Source organism: Panthera uncia, assembly GCF_023721935.1.
Source record: "Panthera uncia isolate 11264 chromosome C1 unlocalized genomic scaffold, Puncia_PCG_1.0 HiC_scaffold_4, whole genome shotgun sequence".
Taxonomy (NCBI): Eukaryota; Metazoa; Chordata; class Mammalia; order Carnivora; family Felidae; genus Panthera; species Panthera uncia.
The window spans coordinates 63694924-63717654 of record NW_026057585.1 but is presented as its reverse complement, the minus strand read 5'-3'; the positions used below and the strand labels follow the sequence as shown (position 1 = coordinate 63717654).

At 38.7% G+C, this 22731-nt stretch overlaps 1 protein-coding gene across 3 annotated transcripts in view; it reads right to left on the bottom strand.

The window, feature by feature from the left end:
* The window catches only part of NRDC (nardilysin convertase), a 103307-nt gene extending 84915 nt beyond the window's left edge, over nt 1–18392 (bottom strand). For 2 of the 3 annotated variants that reach the window (XM_049617189.1, XM_049617190.1), the window contains exon 1: nt 17896–18389. In XM_049617189.1, coding sequence (XP_049473146.1) covers nt 17896–18239 — 344 coding nt within the window. In that variant the 5' untranslated portion in view covers nt 18240–18389. Of the gene's footprint in view, nt 1–17895 lie in introns of all 3 variants that reach the window. The other variant, XR_007454791.1, reaches the window with a different exon arrangement.
* Nucleotides 18393–22731: the final 4339 nt, after the last annotated feature.

Below are 22731 nucleotides of genomic sequence, written 5' to 3'. Positions count from 1 at the left end.
GCTGTGATAAGCAATGGGTGTTGTTATGTAAGTGATGAATCACTAAATTCTACACCTGAAACTAATATTGCACTGTATGTTAAATAACTGGAATTTAAATAAAAACCTGAAACTAAAAAAAAAAAAAAAAAAAAAAAAAAAAAGATTGTAACAAGTATTGGTGAAGATGCAGAGAAATTGGAATTCTTTTACACTGCTAGAGAAAATTGTAAAATGGTACAGCCACTTTGAAAAACAGTCTGAAAAAAATCCTCAAATGGATAACCAGTTTCCATCTGATCCAGCAATTATGCCCCTCTTTATTATATACCCAAAATAAATAAAAACATAAGTTCACGCAAAAGCTTGTACATATATGTTCACGGCAGCATTACTCATAATAACCAAACAGTGTCCACCAACTGTTGAAATAAATAAAATGCAGCATATTCATACAATGGAATATTACTCAGAAATAAATGAAGTTCTAACACATAGTACAACACGGATGAACCTTAAAAACAATACACTAAATTAAAGTAGCCAGTCACAAAGGATGAAAAATTTATGATTCCATTTACATGAAATGTCCAGAATAAGCAAATCTAGAGAGCAGAAGACAGATGAGTGTTTGCCTAGGGCTATGGAGATGGGGGACTGGGGAGACTGAGGTGAGGAGTGAGGGATTCCTTTTTGAGGTAATAAAAACATTGTGGTTATGGATGCACAACTGCAAATACACTAAGAACTATTAAGTTGTACACTTTAAATAAAGTCTATTGTGTGATGTGTTACTTATATCTCAATAAAGCTGTTCTTAAAAATAAGGCAATTAGGAGCACCTGGGTGGCTCAGTCGGTTAAGCAGCCAACTTCGGCTCAGGTCATGATCTCAGTTTGTGGGTTCCAGCCCCACATCAGGCTCTGTGCTGACAGTTCAGAGCCTGGAGCCTGCTTCAGATTCTGTGTCTCCCTCTCTCTCTGCCCCTCTCTGACTCATGCTTGCTCTCCCTCCCCCAAAAATAAACATTAAAAAAAAATTTTAATAAAAAATTTTTAAAAATAAGGCAATTAAAGAGAAAACAGTTGTTCAAGAAAGAAAATATAATTATAGTAGACTACATGTCCCAGTACAAACAATATTTGGATACTGCAAATACTGAATACTGTTTATCAAAAAAACTGGGATGTATTTTACAATAGAGAAAGGGAAGAGGGGAGAGTTAGATATAAATTTCATTACCAGAAAAGACCTGGCTAATGAAAAATAAAAAATTATTTATTTTAGCAACATAATCAACTAGATTAAGATTTGTGTCAAGTAAAATAAACAGTAAGAAATCATTATTGTTTTTGTCTACATAACATGAAGATTTTTTGAAAAACCCTCCCTGCAAGTAAAAAATATGAACTTTTAGGCCATAATATAATGAAATACGAAATCAACAAAATGGAACATAGTAAAGATCCCTGAAAAAATATCCATGCATTTATGAAAACCTAACATATGATAGAGTTAGCATTACAGGAAAAAAAGACATACCAGGAATTAAGAAACTATGGTTACAGCCTTTAAAATAACTGTTTTTTACTTTTTTTGAAGCAGTAGGAAAAAATCCAATGAAAAAATATTTCATGATACATTAAATTCTCTGAAATTCAAATTTCAGTCTCCATAAAGTTTTACTGGCACACAGCCACACGCATTCATTTACATCTATTGCTGCTTTCTCCTTCCAAAGACCTTTGTGGCATTTTCACTGTTGTGCACTGCAGGCTCCACACTGTAAAAATTGCAGCAATGCACTTTATCACCCACCAGCATGTCAAGTGCCACATGTATCACTGTAAGTGCAACTTTTTAAAAAATATTTTTGAAAATGTTTTATTTTTGAAAGACAGAGTGCGAGTAGGAGAGTGGCAGAGAAAGAGAGAGACAGAGAATCCAGGCTCTGAGCTATTAGCACAGGACTTGAACCCACCAACAGTGAGATCATGACCTGAGCTTGGATGCCCAACTGAGCCACACAGGTGCCCCAGTGCAACTTTTTTTAAAGTGGCAATACATATTCATCATGTCCAAATAAGGAAAGGGAAAAATGAAATTCAAATGTCACACTTTTAGTGTGGATTTTGTTACCAAATAATAGGAAAATGCTGTGTTTATTATGTAATATTATAGCTATGCTAAAAGAATAAAATGTTATTACCAAGACTTAGCACTCATCACAGTATTCACAACTCACAGAAGAGCAACACTCAGAAAAATCAGAAAATTTAAAATGAAATACCTCATTACAGTAGAATTTCTTCACAAAAATTAAAGATGAAAATGAGACTACAACCAAAGTAAGTTTCTGAGTAGCTCCATTTGTTAGCTAAGCAAGGAAAACTATTTACCAATGACGAGTTAGACTGTATTTTGTAACAGCTGAAAAAATTTATAAAATTAATTATTAATTAAACTTTTAGCCTGTTGATGAGAACTACTGCTCAAAGATTTGAGGACCTTAGTAACTGATAAGCAATTAAAAACAAGGCAAATGATTTCAAGATTTTGACTTTTGATGTGCCTAGATATGTTACCAACAACTCAGCTGTTTACTTGAAGAGTCAGTGCCAAGTCTGAAGTGACTGAGCAATTAGCCTCCATGAATATTCTGCGAGAACTACAGATAAGAATATTTTCAAAGGGGTTGAGAAAACATGAATGTACTACAACTGGAAGTGGGATCTAATATATAGTCCCACTAATGTTGGTAAAATAGGTATGGAGCAGAAAAAAAGATTTAGTTGGACAAATTTACCTTTTGTGAGGTGTTTCAAAGTCTATGATTATTCATGATCTTATCAGCAGTACTCTACAGAAAATATTTGAATCTATCATGTATTAAGGAGACAGTAGTGTCACTTATTCTTGTAGACTTCACAATCATCAGTTCTGTGAATTTTTGTTAGAAATAGAGGCTGAATATCTTGAATTACCCTTATTGCAGAGCAGTTTGATGGCTCAGCAATGGGAACATTTTATTGCAATTTTTGAGCTCAAGGCTAAGACAAATTTTTCTGCAAAAAAACCGCCTTCCACCACTATTGTCAAACACCAAATGGCTTTGGAAATTAGCTTTTGCTGAAGGCTCCATAATGTTTCTGAATGAATTCAACCCAAAATTACAAAATAGCACTTATGCAAAACATCTTATGGTAAAGTCATTTCAACAACAACGAATGTTATCTGAATCACAATAATGGCAAACTGCTTTATACACTTCCCGTGCTGTCAAAAGTTAAAACAAGAAGCCATAGCTCCATTACCACACAAATTTGCAGCAGTTATGTTTTCCAAGCAAACTCTAGTTCCAGCAAGTTTTTCAGATTTTGGTGCAAGCATAAGGGAAATTTCCATATTTGTAAGTCCTTTTAACTGTGCAAAGACTCCATCTAATTAAGGAGGTTCCACCTAATTTTCAATCAGAAATGATTAATCTACTATGTAATAACATGCTAAGGGGAAAAAATATCACAAGAATCTAACAGAATTCTATAAATGCTTTCCAAGCAATGAATATGCTAAATTAAAAGCATGTACTCAGGGACTGATATCAGTATTTAGCAGTAACTATCAGGATGAGAACACATTTTCAAAGATGAAATCTGTAAAATCTCATTACAAATCAGTATTAACAGATGCATATTCACAATCAACTTTGATTACAAGAAACACTAACTGTGAACCCCCCAAAAAACAAATGTTACCCCAATAAAAAGAATTTCACTGTGGGCACCTGGGTGGCCCAGTTAGTTAAATACCTGACTCTTGATTTGGGCTCAGGTCATGATCTCATGGTTGTGAGATCAAGCCCCACATTGGGCTGGTGCTGAGTGTAGAGTCTGCTTAAGATTCTCTCTCTCCTTCTCCCTCCCACCCCCATCCCCAACCGCCCCCAAGCATAAGTTCTCTCTCAAAAATAAAAGAAAAAAAGGAAGAAAGAAAACAAAGAATTCCACTCTTCTCACTAGTAAATCTGTATTATCAAAAAAGTACTATTACTATATTTTGAACTTAATACAAATTTTATTTAAAATTTGCAAAGGCACCTTGGTGGCTTAGTTGGTTAAATGTTGGACTTCAGCTCAGGTCACGGTCTCACCGTTTGTGAGTTCTAGCCCTACTTCAGGCTCTGTGCTGACAGCTTGGAGCCTGGAGCCTGCTTTGAATTCTGGGTCTCCCTCGCTCTCTGCCCCTCCCCCACATGCACTCTGTCTCTCTCTCAAAAATAAACATTAAAAAAAATTTTTTTTAATTTGCAGAAATTTTGGAAGCACCTGGTGGCTCAGTCAGTTAAGCATCCGACTTTGGCTCAGGTCATGATCTCACGGTTCATGGGTTTAAACCCCACATCAGGCTCTGTGCTGACAGCTCAGAGAATGGAGTTCAGCTCCGATTCTGTGTCTCCCTCTCTCTCTGCCCCTCCACTGCTTGCGCTCTCTCTCTCTCACTCAAAAATAAATATTAAAAAAAAAAAAAATTTTAATTTGCAGAAATTTTTAAAAATTGCAGAAATGCTTTCTTCCTTGTTATAAAAGTACCCACCTAATATCTTTAATTTTGCCTCTTAACTGGCAAAGCCTAAAATGTTTACTATTTACCCTTTAAAGAAAACATTTGGTGACTTCTGGGATATAGACTTCAAAAGGTGTACTTGGACAACTGGTTGTCCCTATTTTTTAAAAAGTGATAAAATTAGATCCATATCCTATAAAAAGCAAAACTGTAAAACTTCTAGAAGAAAATAAGATGAAAAAAACACAAACAATAAAAATAAAGATAAAGTACTATGACTAACTTTTCAGACTTTATAAACAAAGGATAAAGATAAGCTATACAGACTTAGAGAATATATTTGCAACTCATATAACCAACAAAGGATTCAAAATATGTAAATTATCAATTTTAAAGAAGAAGAGAAAGAACACTCCTCTCCAACAAAATGGGCAGTTCATAAAAGGAGAAATCCAAATGGCCAGGAAACATGAAATAATGCCTGATCTTATTAGTAATAAGGTAAAATGCAAATAAAAGGACTTTTTGAAAGAGAAAATATTTCCTAAAGATCAATTCTCAGTAATTTTTTTAAAGTCTGATTTCTTATTATTTCTGAGAAAAAGAGAGAGAGAGGCAGAGGGAGAGGGATAATCCCAAGCAGGCTCCACGCTGACACAGGGCTCATGTGCAGGAGATCGTGACCTGAGCTGAAGACACTTAACTGACTGACCCACCCAGGAGCCCCTCAATAATTTTTAAATCTAACAATATCAAGAGTTGGTAGGAAACGCTATAAAAGCAGGAACACTAATGCTCTATTGGCATAAATGTAAAATAAAACAGTACAACCAGTTAGAAGAGTATTTTGGAAACATCTAGTAAAAAACAAGTTGTTTCAGGGAAGAAAAAAAAAAGAGAGGAGCACCCGGGTGGCTCACTTGGTCGAGCTTCCAACTTCGGCTCAGGCCATGATCTCCCGATTCATGGATTGGAGCCCTATATCTGGCTCACTGCTGTCAGTGTGGAGACCACTTCAGATTATCTGTGCCCCCCGCCCCCCGGCCCCTCCCAGACTCACATCCCCTCTCAAAAATTAAAAAAAAAAAAACAAAAAAAAACCGCTTTTTCCCTTATAGGTATATATACTCTCAAATGTGTGCCCAAGGAGTCATGTATAAAAATGCTCACTGAACAGGCACCTAGGGGGCTTAGTCATTAGTCAGTTAAGCCATCTGACTTTGGCTCAGGTCATTATCTCCCGGTTGGAGAGTTTGAATTCCACATCCAGTGAGCTCAAGCCCTGCTTCGGGTGAACGCTGCTTCTCTTTCTCTGCCTCTCATGGGATTCCCTCTCTCTCTCTCTCTCTCTCTCTCTCTCTCTCTCTGCCCCTCACAAGACTCTCTCTCTCTCTGTCCTTGCTCACTTGTGCCCTCTCTCAAAAGAGAAAAAGAAAAAATGTTCACTGAACACTAGAAACAAATTAAATGTCCAACAATCAGAGAAAAGATAAATTGTGGCATAATCATAAAAAAAAATAACAGAAACCTGGGAATAATCTAAATGACCAATAATAGGAAAACAGACAAATTATGATATATTCATACAAGATATTACTAAAGAGCATTTACCATTAATAACTAGAGTATTACACTTTATTAGCACTGATAAATCTCAAAAGCAATGCTAAACCAAAGGAAAAAAAAAGGCAGGTTCTGAGACATCTAATATGACAATTTCTATTTGTATGTCTTAAAACATGCAAAAACAAGAATATATACTGTTTACAGATAAATGTACATTTGATAAAAAGTATAACAATATATATAGGAATGAATTTTATCAAATTCAGATAATGGTTAATACTGGGAAAAGAGGGTAGGGAATGAAATGAGAGAAGCAGTTATAAAGAGCTTCAACTGTATTGGTATGGTTTTATTTCTTTTATTTTTAATTTTTTTTTTTAATGTTTATTTTTGAGAGAGCATGAGCGGGGCAGGGGCAGAGAGAGAGGGAGACACAGATTCTGAAGTAGGCTCCAGGCTCTAAGCTGTCAGCACAGAGCCCAACGCGGGGCTAGAACTCACAAACTGAGATAATGACTGACCTAAAGTCGGACACTTAACCGACTGAGCCACCCAGGCACTGCAGTATGGTTGTTTTTTTTTTTTAATTTTTTATCCGAAACAAAAGCAAGAAATAAAATGATAAAAGACTGAAAAACTTATCTTTATATAACAATCATAGCAGAGGAGAAAAGGATGAAAGAGTCAGATGGAAGCAAGGCTGAGACAGGTACTACTGTAGGCACTGGGGATTCAGCAGTGAACAAAACAGACTCCTTGCTCTCACAAACCAGTAAATATATAGTATATCAAGTGGCAATAAGTGCTATGAAGAAACATAACCATGAGAAAGGGTATAGGGATTGGGAACCTGAGTAAAATTGTTATTTTATACAGGGTTCTATTTAAAGCCAATGAAATTGGATGAGATAACGCAGGGAGCAAAGGTAGCCAGGGAAAAGAAGAGGTCTGAGAACTGAGCCCTCGGTACTCCAAAATTTAGAGGTCAAGGAGATAAGAAGGAACCTTCAAGTGAGGCAGAAAGAGAACTAGAACAGTGCTGACTGACCTGGGAGCCATCTGAAAAAAGCATTTCAAGAAGGAAAGAATGATTAACCATGTCATATGATACTGAAAGGCCAAGAAAGATAAGAACTTGAGAATGGCTCAACTGTAAAGGATATTGGTGATCTTGAAAACAGCTGTTTTGATATAGCAATAGTGGCAAAAGACCACTCTTGAGTTCAAGAAATTATGGGAGTGTCAACTATACCTCAATTAAAAAAAAAAATTGGGGGGAGTACGTGGGTAGCTCAGTCGGTTAAGTGTCCGACTTTGGCTCAGGTCATGATCTAGCAGTTTGTGAGTTCCAACCCTGCGTCAGGCTCTGTGCTGACAGCTCAGAGCCTGGAGCCTACTTCAGATTCTGTGTCTCCCTCACTCTCTCTGCCCCTCCCCCATTCCCACTCTGTCTCTCTCAAAAATAAATAAAAACATTTCAAAAAAATTTTTAAATAGGGGCGCCTGGATGGCTCAGTTGGTTGAGCATCCAACTTCGGCTCAGGTCATGATCTTGCAGTTCATGAGTTTGGGCCCCACATCGGGCTCTGTGCCGAGAGCTCAGAGCCTGGAGCCTGCTTCTGACTCTGTGTCTCCCTCTCTCTCTCTGCTCCTCCCCTGCTCATGCTCTGTCTCCTTCTCTCTCAAAAATAAACATTAAAATAAATAAATAAATAAATAAATAAATAAATAAATAAATAATTTTGGGGGGTGCCTGGGTGGCTCAGTCGGTTAAGCATCCAACTTCGGCTCAGGTCATGATCTCACAGTTCATGAGTTTGAGCGCCACATGGGGCTCTGTGCTGACAGCTCAGAGCCTGGAGCCTGCTTCGGATTCTGTGTCCACCCCCACTACTTCACCCCCGCTTTCTCTGCTCCTTCCCCACATGCACTCGTGCTTTCTCTCTCTCTCTCAAAAATAATAAACATTAAAAATATTTTTCAATTTTTTAAATGATAGTATGGAACATATCAATGGCAATGAAAGCTATAAATCACACATTAAATGAAAAAATATATAAATTAAAATGGACATTATGTCAAAAAAAAGAAATAATGAGAATAGATGAACTGCAAATTTCAAGTGTAGACAATTCTTTTAACAAGCTTTGCTACAAAGAAAACCAAGAAACTTGAGTAGATGGAAGGTATAGCTCACAGAGGATGTGGAAAAAAAAAATGTCTTTCCCCTGAAGACAGGAATGATTACAACATATCTGTATACTCGTGGAAATGATCCAGTAAAAGAGAGAAACTGGTAATGCAGAATGGAAGGGGAACGACTGCTGGAATTGATGGACAGCATCAACAAAGAGCAGATGGGGCTAGTGCACAAATGAAGAGATGGGTCTTAAGAGGTACAGACATGTGATTCATTAGTAACAGAAGAAAAGGCATGCAAAGACTCAAAGAGACAAAGTCCCTCCCTACAAAAATTTCAAAATAAGGGGTAAAGATAAATTTAACTTAAAAAATTTAAAACAGCTTGAAAAAAATTGCTACAGGGGCACACAGGAGTGTAAATAACTTACATGTGGGAGGGGAAGACTGACCTAAAAGAGTGAGAAAGGATTCACAAGGGGCGCCTGGCTGGCTCAGTCAGTCAAACATGCGATTCTTGATCTTGGGGTCATCAGTTTGAGCCCCACAGTGGGTGCAGAGATTACACACATACATAAGATTCACAAAGGAGGCAATACTTCAACTCACAAGGCAAATATGACCTAACAGTATAGCATGTGCCAAGAAAGAGTACAAAACAGCACAACAGAAGATGAAACTAGAAAGAAACCAAAATGAACAGGCTTGGAGCTTATCTCCCATGGTAAGAAATATGCTTAGATGGAACCAAATGAGAACACAATCCATTTACACTAATCAGTGCTCAATACCTGTTCAGAATGTGTTTTCACAGAACAGCATTTTAGGCTATCATGTAATAAAAGCATTACCTAATAGGATTACCGTAAAAATTAAGTGAGATCAGGGCGCCTGGGTGGCCCAATCGGTTAAGTGTCCGACTTCAGCTCAGGTCATGATCTTGCCATCCGTGAGTTCGAGCCCCGCGTCGGGCTCTGGGCTGACAGCTCAGAGCCTGGAGCCTGTTTCAGATTCTGTGTCTCCCTCTTTCTCTGACCCTCCCCCATTCAAGTTCGGTCTCTGTCTTAAAAATAAAAAAACGCTAAAAAAAAAAAAAATTTAAGTGAGATAATCTACGTAAACTCCTTAGAATAGGACCTAGTATATAGTAGGCACTTAACAAATACCAGCTATTATTATTAGAAGGAAGATTACTGTTGATGGTAGTGATATATATATGAAATAACTTTTCAAATTACAATCTACTTCCAACCCTCGCGAAAACAGTTAAATTCTGGTCCAACCATATAAGTGAGCCTTCCAATGCTCCCCTCCCCCAAAATACTAGAAATAGACTATACTCAGTTTCCTGTGAGTTGGACTGACTTCATTCTGGAAAACAATATGACTATGAGACCTATGTCAGAGTGGAAGTCCCAGAATAAACCAATCGCCTTGTCTGCCAGTTCTCCCAATTACAGATCATCTTTGAAACAGACAAGGTCACCAGAGGTTACCCTACATATCTACCAAACTCATTAGGACTGGGTTCATTCGCAAAGGACTCTGTAGGGAATAAAGAGGCTTCTTAGGTAAAGAAAATTTGACAATATCTCATAAAATGGTAATGATTAAATATGGTATATCTACACAATGGACCGACTTTGTTGGTAGACAAAGTATGTATACCGAAAAACAGTAAGAAAATGTTCACGACATTGTTAAATATATACCATTTTTTAAAAAATTTTTTAATGAGAGAGACAGAGACAAAATGTGAGTGGGTTGGGGCAGAGAGGGAGGGAGGCACAGAATTTGAAGCAGGCTCCAGGCTCTGAGCTGTCAGCCCAGAGCCTGATGCGGGGCTCGAACTCACGAGCTGTGAGATCATGACCTGAGCCGAAGTTGCTCGCTCAACCGACTGAGCCACCCAGGTGCCCCTACCATTTTTTTAAATGTATAGCAAAACAGTATAGTACTGGCACAACATACACACATAGACCAATGGAAAAGAACTGAGAGCCCAGAAATAAACCAATACATGCTTACATGATCAATTAATCTATGACAAAGAAGGCAAAAATCTACAAAGAGGAAAAGAAATTCTCTTCAATAAATGGTGGTAGGAAAACTGGACAGCTACATGAAAATGAATGGGCCTGAACCACCTTCTTACACTATACACAAAAGTAAACTCAAAATGGATTAAAAAACCTAAATTTAAGTCCTGAAACCATAAAACTCCTAAAAGAAAACATAGGTAGTAATCGCTTAGACATCAACCTTAGCAATATTTTTCTGGATATGTTTGCCCAGATAAGGGAAAACAAAAGCAAAAATAAACTGGGACCATATCAAACTAAAAAGCTTTTGCATAGAGAATGAAACCATCAACAAAACAAAAAGGCAACCTCCTCACTGGAAGAACTGCAAATAACATATGCAATAAGGGGTTAATATACAAAATATATGAAGAACTCCTATGACTCAACACAAAAAAAACAAATAATCTGACTTAAAATGGGCAAAAAATGCGCACCATGGGACTTCAGTCGGTTAAGCGACTGACTCTTGATTTCAGCTTAGGTCATGATCTCCCAGTTCATGAGATCAAATCCCATGTAGGTTCTGCACTGACAGCACAAAGCCTGCTTGGGATTTTCTCTCTCCCTCTCTCTCTCTCTGCCCCTCCTATGCTCACACACATATGCACTCCCTCACACTCTCTCCCTCTCTCTCAAAATAAGAATTTTTTTTTTAAAAATGGGCAGAAGACTTGAATAGACATATTTCCAAAGAAAACATACAGATGGCCAACAGAAACATAAAAAGATGCTCAACATTACTAATCACAAAACCACAATGAGAAATGACCTCACACCAGTCAGCATAGCTAAAGGAGTAACAAGGCAAGCATGTGGAGAAAAGGGAACCATTGTGCATTACTAGTGAGACTGTAAATTGGTGCAACCACTATAGAAAACAGTATAGCAGTTCCTCAAAAACTAAAAATACAAGTATCACAGCATCCAATAATTCCACTTCTGGGTATTTACCCAAGAAAAATGAAAACACTAATTCAAAAAGATATATGCACCCTGTATTTACTGCAACATTATTTACAATAGCCAAGATATGGAAGCAACCTAAGTATCCACTGACAGTTGAATGGATAAAGATGTGGTATACATACATGATGGAATATTAGTCGTGAGAAAGAATGAAATCTTGCCATTCATGAAAAGATGGATGGACCTACAGGTGAAATAAATCAGACAGACAAACACATTTAAATACCATATGATTTCACTTATATATGGAATCTGACAATCAAAACAAACAACAAAGGAAAACAGACTCGAAGAGAACTACTAGTGATCACCAGAGGGGAGATGGTGGAGGGATAGGTAAAAGGTGAAGGGGATTAAAAAGTACAAACTTCCAGTTATAAAATAAGTCACGGGGAATAAAAGTACAGCATAGTGAATACAGTCAATAATATCGTAATAACTTTGTGTGGTGACAGTAACTATACTTACTATGGTGAGCATATCACAATACATAGAATTGTCAACTCACTATGTTATACACCTGAAACTTACATGTCAACTAAATGTCAATTAAAAATATACATACAAATTACAAATGCATAGCACAAAGGAATAAAGACTATAAAAATGCAGCAAGTGGTTAATGCTGGATGGAATGATTATAAGAATTTTTAAATTTTTTGTTATTTAAATTTCCTACAATGAATACCTAATACTTTTATTTACTGATCTTCTTTCATTATTAAAAAGTAAATAATCCAAATCAAATTCCTTCTTTCTTTCCCTAGAGAAATAAGCTTACTGAATATCATTCCTAACCATTTCTATATAAATCTAAACATAAAGAACTATATTTTAGGTAAACATATAATGAGAGGTGTTATTTTTTCCTTTTAAAAACAGAATTATAGGGGCGCCTGGGTGGCTCAGTCGGTAAAGCATCTGACTTCAGCTCAGGTCATGATCTCACCGTCTGTGGGTTCGAGCCCCCGTCAGGCTCTGTGCTGACAGCTAAGAGCCTGGAGCCTGTTTCAGATTCTGTGTCTCGCTCTCTCTCTGCCCCTCCCCCACTCATGCTCTGTCTCCCTCTGTCTCAAAAATAAACAAACATTAAAAAAAAAAAAAAGAATTATACAACCTACTTTGGTCTGCAACTAGCTTTTTTCATTCAACAATATATCAGGACATGTTTCCATTTCTTTTTTTATTGCTATATATGATTTTCATTATATAAAAAACTTAATCTTTAGTCACTAATGGTCATTAAAGTTGTCACCAATTTTTGCTATTACAAACAATGCTGCAAACATCATTTAATTGGGAACATATTGGGGTGCCTGGATGGCTCAGTCAAGTGACCAATTCTTGATTTCGACTCAGGTTGTGATCTCACGGTCATGGGATCAAGCACCGCATCATGCTCTGCTCAGAGCTCCCTCCCCTGCTTGTGCTCTCTCTCTCTCTCTCAAAATAAGTAAACTTTAAAAAATTAAAAAATAATAAAGTAATTGGGAACATTATAGCTAACATCTGTGTGCTATGTGCCAAACACCACAAGCTTCTACATGAATTAAATACACAATATCACATATATTATTACTACTTGTATAATTTACATTTTGTCTTCTGTAACCTACCCATTCATACTATTTTCCCTGAAAACCAACTAATTATGTTTTTAAATTGGCCAGGATACAAAAAAATTTTTTAAGTTTATTTACCTTTAGAAAGAGAGAGAGAGAGAACTGAGCACGCACATGAGCAGGGGAGGGGCAGACAGAGAGGGAAGGAGACACAGAATCCAAAGCAGCCTCCAGGCTCTGAGATGTCAGCACAGGACTTTAACCCACAAACTGTGAGAACATGATCTGAGGAGAAACCAAGGGTCGGAGGCTTAACTGACTGAGCCACCCAGGCACCCATGGCCAGGATACAAATTTAACCTAAAAAATTTCTGGCATAATATCCCCATGAGTTCCATGAAAACACCTAGCATATGAGCACTCATGCATTTGTACATTCTACAAATATTATCTGAGAACCTACTATGTGCTGGACACTAAGTGAACAAGACATAGTCTCCATATTCACTGGTTTTAGCCTAGCTAAATTGAGTTAACAACGAGAGAGGAAAAAAAAGTAAAAAATAGAATACATCAATTAAAGAAAGACTAGTATCTTATATCAGTGCACACCATTCAAACACCATTCAATACACAATTATAATTACCTCCTAAACCAGTCTTGCCACATCCTATGGATCTGATCTTCAGATTCATCTTAAAACACTGGTTTACTTACGTCATTTTCATGCTCAAGAACCCACAACTTCTCTTAGTATTTCCCAAATACACCTCACCCATTCTCATTAGCTATTTCAACCTTCACCACTAAAGGATTCCTGTTTCCCACTACAACTCTTAAAAGAATCACTTAAGTAAACCTCAACGCTTACTTTACAGAACAAAAAAATCTATAAAGCAAGAATGCTTTCAGCACCTAACTGCCTGCATCCATACTCATTACACCTTCCTCCATATTCAGTGAAGAGATTTTGTGTTCCTCTTCTCTAAACCAATCGCTTCGTGAATATTCTCGATCCCGTCTCCTCACTACTATGTAAGGATTTTGTTCCATTATCTCCTGTATCTTCAACCTCTCCCTCTCTGATTCTTTTTTTCCCTCAGGCAATAAACATTCTCAAGTTTCTTCTGCCTTGAAAAAAATTCTCCCTTCACCCCATCTAATACTTTATCCTAAAATTTTCTCTCATCCCCTCCCCTTTAAAACCAAACTTCTTTAAAAATGTCTATCTCATTATCTAAAATGTCTCACCTTGTGACTCAATGAAGTCTAGCTTCTGCCTCCCTATCATTCCTTTAAAACAGCTGTCACCAGGAACCAATAATTTCTTGGGTCTCCACAAGATTGTTCTCAGTTCCTGGGGCACTGGGTGACTCAAGTCGATTTAGTGTCCGACTTCGGCTCAGGTCATGATCTCACAATTTGGTTCATGGGTTCGAACCACCAGACTGTTAGTGCAGAGCCTGCTTGGGATTCTCACTCTCTGCCCCTTCCCCACTCATGCTTTCTCTCTCAAAATAAACCTCAAAAAAAAAAGATTTTTCTCAGTTCTTATAGTACCTGACTTCTCAGAATAATCTAACAATGATCATTCTTTGCATAAAGCATTTTCCACTGCTCTTCATTTAAAAAAAAAAAAAAAAAAAAAAACCACTATCATCTAGTTTTTCTCCTTCCTAACTGTTCCTTTTCAATTTCAGTGGTTTATGGGCTGCTTTTCTTCTGTGTCCTTAAAGGTCCTCTGCCTTAGATTAATGTGCCCAAGGTCACATAACTAGTGACAGAAGACTAGACAAAGGACTAAAAATGCCATACTTTACACATGCTAGCACCTCTTACATTTAATGCATTTGTGCTTCAGTATCTGCTCCCTAACTCTACCAAAAGTCTAGAAGAATTAGAATTCTTTTTAATGGACTAGAGAATTTTTTTAATGCTAAATCTTATTTCCAAAAGAAACATTTTAGTTCGAGCCCCAGTAGGGCTCTGTGCTGACAGTTCAAAGCCTGGAGCCCGCTTCTGATTCTGTGTCTCCCTCTGTCAGCTCCTCCCCTGCTAGCACTCTGTCTCTCTCTCAAAAATAAATTAACATTAAAAAAAAACAGTAGTTCCCAATTTGAAGTCCCTTAATTCTTCCAAATAAGGAAATCAACATTTACTAAACACTTATACAGATCCCTAAAAAAAAAAAAAAAAAAAAAAAAACAGAATAGATGTCCTGTAGGTATGTTTAACATTTCACAAAAGCTAAATACAAATTACACATATACATAAGTAAAATTCCACAGGCTATTACTTAATAAGTGTGGGTTGGTAAGCAAATCTTTCTAGGCATTATTTCACCCTAATAATCTTTTAATCAGGTCTGCCTCTGGTGCTTATTCACACATTCCAAAGACATATAATAAGATGGATATGTACTGTAACAGACGATGTACAAAATCCTACTGAAATACAGTTAAAGGAGGGATTGGTGCTACATATAAAAACTTCACAGAGAAGACATCTGAGAGGGTCCTAGAAGGATAATTCAGCTCTCTGGGCTGCAGATGCTTCATGTCTGTTTCTGGCTACAAAAATTCACAGAATTTCACTTTAGGTTGGATAAGTCTTTAAAGATCATCTATGGGGCGCCTGGGTGGCGCAGTCGGTTAAGCGTCCGACTTCAGCCAGGTCAGGATCTCGCGGTCCGTGAGTTCGAGCCCCGCGTCAGGCTCTGGGCTGATGGCTCGGAGCCTGGAGCCTGTTTCCGATTCTGTGTCTCCCTCTCTCTCTGCCCCTCCCCCGTTCATGCTCTGTCTCTCTCTGTCCCAAAAATAAAAATAAAAATAAAAATAAAAATAAAAAAAAAAAAAAAGATCATCTAGCACTGAGGTTTTCCACTTTTTTTTTTAAGTAACAAAATCTTTTCTTTAGAAGTCTAATTGAAACTTTCAGTATATTAGAGATAAAAGCGGACTTGCTCTTTTGAAAGGAGAAAGTCACTGGAAAATACCTGTACTAATCAACCCCCATTCACTTTAAAATAAGAAAAACGAGACAGTAAGAAGAAAAATGATTTGAGAAAGGACCACATCAAAATAGAAATACAATATATTCAAAGAATTCTTCTTAAGTATTACCTCTTCTTTTAAATCTTTCCTAATTTTCTCCCTAAATGCAGTTTACAACTCCTTATATTATTCCTTAGTATATAAAACATATACTTCCATTATGGCTTCTATAAATTTTTAGCACCCTAATTTTAGCTTTTTTTTTTTTAACATTTATTTATTTTTGAGAGACAGGGCGAGACAGAGCACGAGTGGGGGAGGGGCAGAGAGAGGGAAGTACACAAAATCCGAAGCAGGCTCCAGGCTCTGAGCTGTCAGCACAGAGCCCGATGCGGGGCTCAAACTCATGGACCACGAAATCATGACCTAAGCCAAAATCGGCCGCGTAACCAACTGAGCCACCCAGGTGCCCCTAACTTTTTTTTTTTTTTAACATGTGTGTGTCCCTCTTCTACATTGGAAGCTCCCTGAACACAAAGGCTGTCTTACTCATTTTTTTTTGTATGCCCAGCACTGAGAATAAAATTAAGTTATATCCAATCAAGTTTTAGAAAAGATTTAAGATAGCGCAGTGCGTGGCACACAAGACTTTAGTATTTGTCAAATAAATTTGCCAAAATAGGTCATTAAATGAAATAACATATCTAAAGCAGTTAGAACAGTATTTGACACATGGTGTATATTCTTTAAACATTAGCTGTTAATATGTAATTTTACGTAGGCTAAAAAAACTGAAGCTATTACTGAACATTTAATCTAGAAAACTAAGCACCTTTAATCAAGGTTTCAATTTGCTCATTCACATATTACTAATGCAAACACATCTTTGATGAGAAAAAGATTTAGCCCATCCATAAAGATCTCTTGACCCTGCAGCCTGGAAAAAATAGTACAAAGAATTGTGTACTGTTAATCTCTAGACTTGAAGCTAAAGGAGAAATGTGGCCAGTCTTAAACTAGAAGCTAAATCACCTGTTTCAGTCATCTGTCCAATGGGAGTGATGGGGAGTGGAAAAGATTACCTCCAAGGTTCTTTCCTGTTCTAACACTGTCGAGGCTTCTAACAAATTGGGACCTAGAATCCTTCACCTTTCAACTCAATAGGAGCAAGAACTCTATAAAAATCAGTAAATGGTGCACTGGATTTGGTGTCAAATGGACAGGGTTTTTATATCAGTTGTAGTTAACAGTGTAATTCTAAGTAAGAAGCCAACCCTCTGGATCTCAATTTCCTCAACCTGGAAAATGAAGTTGTTGGACAATATGATCTCTCTTTAAAATACATCATAGTCACAACATTCTATGAAATAAGCTACCTCTGAAAGAAATATTCAGGTAGATGTTTAGAGGATTCCGGCATAAAACAAAAAGCAGACAATTTCAGAATTAAAAGAAACCTCAGAAGACTTCTATGACTCACACAACTCAGACCTACGTCCTCTCTAATACACTTTGGAAGAGGTCACCCAAACATTCTAGTAATGAAGAACAACCCATAGAAACAAACCACTTCATCGTAGGCCAACTATGACGCCCAAGTTCTTTTACTGAAGCCACACTATCCTCTATAACTTCCACCCATTAGTTTTACCCCTTTCAACCAAGGGCACCTATTTATTTGTGGCCAGTGATAATATGCCCCTTAAATATCTTTTCCAAAATTAAAATTCCCAACTCCTTCAACCTTTCCTCATAACCTAATACCAAGACTCCCTCACCATCCAGCATGTCTTCCTCAGAGAACCCACCATTCTTAGCGAATGTCAAAATTACTCCAAGAGCCCTTCCCATTCTGACATCCTGATTCCTCGTGAAACTCAAGATTTCCCACTTCTCCGGCTGACACCACATGGAAGCCCCTAATTGCCCTCCACCCAAGGAAGCACCTGTGATGGGAAATGTGCCCCTGTTGCTCTTTCGGGAGACAGAAACAGAGAAGCCCCCACCCGGCTCTCCTCCCGGGTCCAAGCCTCCTCCCTCACCGGTACTGCTTGGGGTCGCTGGGAGACTTGACGATCTCAGGGTCTCCGGCATTACTAACAGACCCCCTTCGTCCCTCTTCCTCAGATTCATCAGCTCCTAGACGGGCAACACGGCCGCTCTCTCCCAAATCCTGTCCGTTGGACTGCAGGTCAGGACAGCTGCAGGTAGACTTCGCCTTGTTCCTTCCAGGCATGGTCAGAGTAGGAAAGGGTCTGGCAGCAGCCGAGTCTTCGCACCGACCCCGCGCTCGAATTCTCCACAGCGCCGCGGACTCCCGCCCGGCCTCAAACCACAACTTCCTCCCGGTGGCACAGACTGCAGCAACCGTGACTCTCCTCAGCATTCACCACCAAGCTAGAGCGATGAGCATCCCGCTCGCCTGGGCCCACCTCCTCCTCCTACTCCTCCAGCCGCTCCTCCTCCGCGTTCCAGAGGCGGCGGCGGCCGGCGCTGGTGCTGCCGCAGCCGCTGGGGAGGACAGGCCTGAACCCCTCCCCCAATCCGGTCTGCCTCACACCAGCTTCCCTCAAGCCCCCGCCCTCGCGGTCGCCGATGTCGTTACTGATTCTAGCCAATCAGTAGGGAAGAAGAGAGGTCACGCGCATGCAAACAACCAATGGGAACAGGGAATAAAAAGTACCAAAGCGACCGGGCCGGATTTTTGGAGCACCTAGAAACCTAGGGTGGGCGGGGCGAGGAAGTAGAGGCGGAGAGAGTGGCGCGGAGGACGACGGGAAGAAAGTGCTTGCGCCGCGTTTATGACGTTTCTGGGGTGTAGGTTTGAGGGGAAGGCTGAATAATGTTCCGCGGCCTTGAGAAAAATACTCCCCTAATGAGAAAACCGAGAAGCGAGTGGAGAAAATGAATTCCCAAGTTTTTTTTCTCCGATCATATTTTGTGTATTCTGCCCTTCACAGCCGGCGCGTAGCCATAGGCTGTGACTCAGCATATAAAAAGCGGAACGCCGGAAGTATTTTTCGCCGCCGGATGGGAGCTGCGAGAGAGCTAAGCAAAGCTGAATGTCAGAGATAGCCGTTAAAGTTTTTCACCTTATCGCCAGGCAAACCTTGGTGCTATATGCCCTCAGAGCCTAAGAAAGTGCTTGAAAGACCAGTGTGCTCATTCTTCCATGCGAGAACATTAGCTACCCCACAGCCTAGAGTCCACAGCATTATGTTCAGCTAACTTTAAGTAGCCACAGCTTCCCTGGCTACTACTCTGAAGTACCTTTTTCCAAAGTTTTTTCTGCTTGTAATGGTCTTTGGTAGGCCATCATCTAAACTGTGACTGAAACAGACATACTTGGAAAATAAAAAGCAACTGCCATGTTAATGAAGTACAATATACTGACACCGTGAGTCAAAAGATCCTCACACGTAAAGGGAATAAATCTGTATAAATGAATGGAGAAAGACCAAGCAGAGGGAGGGATTCATTTCATGGCTGTTAAAGGTATTTAAATGTTTCTAGGCCGCCTGAGTTCCAGACACAGGGAATGCAATCAGGAACAAACAAAAATCCTTGTCTTTATCAGGCTGGCTTTTTTTTTTTTTTAAGTAAACTCTACATCTGTAAGGTGGGGCTCCAACTCAATACTCTGAAATCAGGAGTGGCATGCTCTCCCAACTAAGGTAGCCAGATGCTCCTGGGGTTTGCATGCTAATGATAATGGGGGGTGGGGGGACAGAATAAAATCAGTGATATATTTTTAAAACAATGAATGCTCTGACAAATAATGCAGGGTAGGAGAATAAGGAGTTGGGAAGAGTAAGTGCAGTGATTCAGGCAGGAGATGATGAAAACCTGAACTAGGGCAGCAGATGAGATAAAATTGAAAAAATATTGTTCAAATATTCCAGTTTATTTTCATACATCTTTTCAGGATGATCATCTATCAGTTTTTAAGCTAAGAACTCCTCTGGACTTCCCTCCTTCAAGGAAATGTTTTTTCTTGTATATCCAGCCCCCAGCTTAGCTTCCCAGTCAGTACATTGTGAAGCAGTCAGTAATGTTTGTTGTTGAATAAATACCTGAAGTGACATGTCTATTTTGAAGGTGTTTTGTTTGTTTTTACTTACCAAAGCAATAACATCATAAATAAGGAATCTTCAGATTCAGCCAGTAATTAGAATTTTATAGCTGGGAACAAAGAGAGGCCATATCTAAAGTGTGACCTGGGGGTGCCCAGCTGGTTCAGTCAGTGGAGCATTGATCTTGGGGGTGTGAGTTCAAGTCCCATGTTGGGTGTAGAGATTAAAAAATAAAATCTTAAAAAATAATAATAAAGTGTGACCCGTTAGTTTTTTCCCTTTAGAAAGAGCCCTCTAAATCTTATAGTTGACCCGACTGTAGAGATACGGTAAGAGATATGGTGTGTATTTATTTATATAAATAAATATCAAGGCATACATTTATTCATTCAACCAACAAACTGAGCTCCTAATATGTGCCAGGTACTGAGAATAAAGATACTGGGAATTACAAGAGAACTAGTGGGAGAGACATTAAACAGGCACACAAATTTTTTCTTTTTTTTTTTTTTTTTAATTTATATTCTGGTCAGTTAGTATACAGTGCAATATTGGTTTCAGAAGTAGATTCAGTGATTCATCACTTACAATACCCAGCGCTCATCACAAGTATCCTTCTTAATACCCATCATCCAGCTAGCCCATCTCCCACTCACCTCCCTCCACCAATCCTCAATTCATTCTTATCATTAAGAACCTCTTGTGGTTTGTTTCCTTTTCTTCTATTCCCCCCACCCCCACCGTCTTCCCATATGTTCAACTGTTTCGTTTCTTAAATTCCACATACGAGTAAAATCATATTTGTCTTTCTCTGATTGACTTATTTCCCTTAGCATAATACATTCTAGCTCCATCCACGTCATTGCAAATGGCAAGATTTCTTTTTTTTTGATAGTTGAGTAATATTTCATTGTATATATAAACCACGTCTTTTTTATCCATTCATCAGTCAATGGGCATTTGGGCTCTCGCCATCGCTTGGCTATTGTTGATAATGCTGCTATAAATGTTGGGATGCATGTACCCCATTAAATCTGTATTTTTGCATCCTTTGGGTAAGTACCTAATAAATAAGCACACAAATTTTTAAATTTATCATTGTGAATAGCTCTAAAAGGAAAAATGCAGAGAGACCTAGAATAGAGAGTTTCTCTAAACAATAGACATTTAAACTTAAATTTGAAAAATGTATAGGAATTAGTGTAGAAATTTATAGGAATAGACTTGTTTAAAAGCTCTGAGAAAGCAAGTCAATATGACCAACGTGTCATAATCAAAGAGCAAAGGGGAAGTGAGTCAGTGGCCAAAATAATACAGAACCTTTATAAGAATAAAAAGAAATAATTGCATTATCTATTTTTTTTTATTTTTTTTAACATTTTTATTTTATTTTTGAGACAGAGAGAGACAGAGCATGAACGGGGGAGGGTTAGAGAGAGAGGGAGACACAGAATCTGAAACAGACTCCAGGCTCTGAGCCATCAGCACAGAGCCCGACGCGGGGCTCGAACTCACGGACCGCGAGATCATGACCTGAGCCGAAGTCAGACGCCCAACCGACTGAGCCACCCAGGCGCCCCTGCATTATCTATTTTGTGTATCACTGGATTCCTAGCTTCTAGAATAATGTCTGCCACATTAAAGATACTCACTAGGGGCACCTGGCTGGCTCATTTGGTAGAATATATGACTCTTGATCTTGAGTTCATGAGTCTGAGCCCCACATTGGATGTAGAGATTACTTAAATATGTATGTATAAATACCTACTAAATAATGGTTGAACAAATGAAACAGGAAGACAAGATCACAAGTGTTTTCCAGGTAGATCACTCTGGTTGATGTGTGAAAAATAGTTTGGATTGTGGAGGTGAGGACAAGACTAAAAGTAAGAAGAGAGGAATCACTTAGGAGGGTATTAAAATAATATAGGCACTAGAAAATGATAATTTGGATTTGAGGAGTGATGGTGGAGATGGTGAGATGTATACATATATGTCATATATTTAGGAGGTGGAATTGACTGGTTTGGGAACTTCTTGATGTGGAAGAAGTGTCAAGTATAACTCCCGGGTGTCTTACTTTCTGGATGAGTATGAAATAGACCAGGGCCTGGACTTGGGTCCCCTCTATCTTGACTGCAAAATCTAGTGTTCTTTGGCTTCCTCCATAAGGTGGGGGGGGGGTGCTAAAACTCTATATCTCTTGAGTAGCATATCTTGCAGGAAAGCAGAGGGAGTATGCTTACAAAAAGAGGATGCTTACTACAGAGACTGATGAAGACCGGACCAAACCAGTCTGTGCCAAGATGGACCCCAGTGCTGAACTTTCACTGATGTTTTCTATGACACAGCAACCTATGACACAGCCAGGACCTCCAAACCAGAAGATTGGTTTTCCCATTTAAAATACAGCTAACCTGGGGCACCTGGGTGGCTCTGTCGGTTAAGCTGTTAAGCATCAGACTCTTGGTTTTGGCTCAGGTCATAATCTCATAGTTTGCGAGATCGAGCCCCATGTGGGGCTCTGTACTGACCGCACTAAGCCTGCTTGGGATTCTCTCACCCTCTCTCTCTGCCCCTCTCCTACTCTCTCTTTCTTTCTCTCTTAAAATAAATAAACTTAAAAATAGTAATAATAATAAAATACAGCTAACCCTTGAACACGCAGAGGTTAGGGACACCAAACCCTCCCTCCCTGTACAATCAAAAATTTGTATATAACTTTTGACCCCCCCAAAACTTAACTACTGATGGCCTACTGTTACTGACTAGGAGGCTTACCAATAACAAAAACAGTCAATTAAC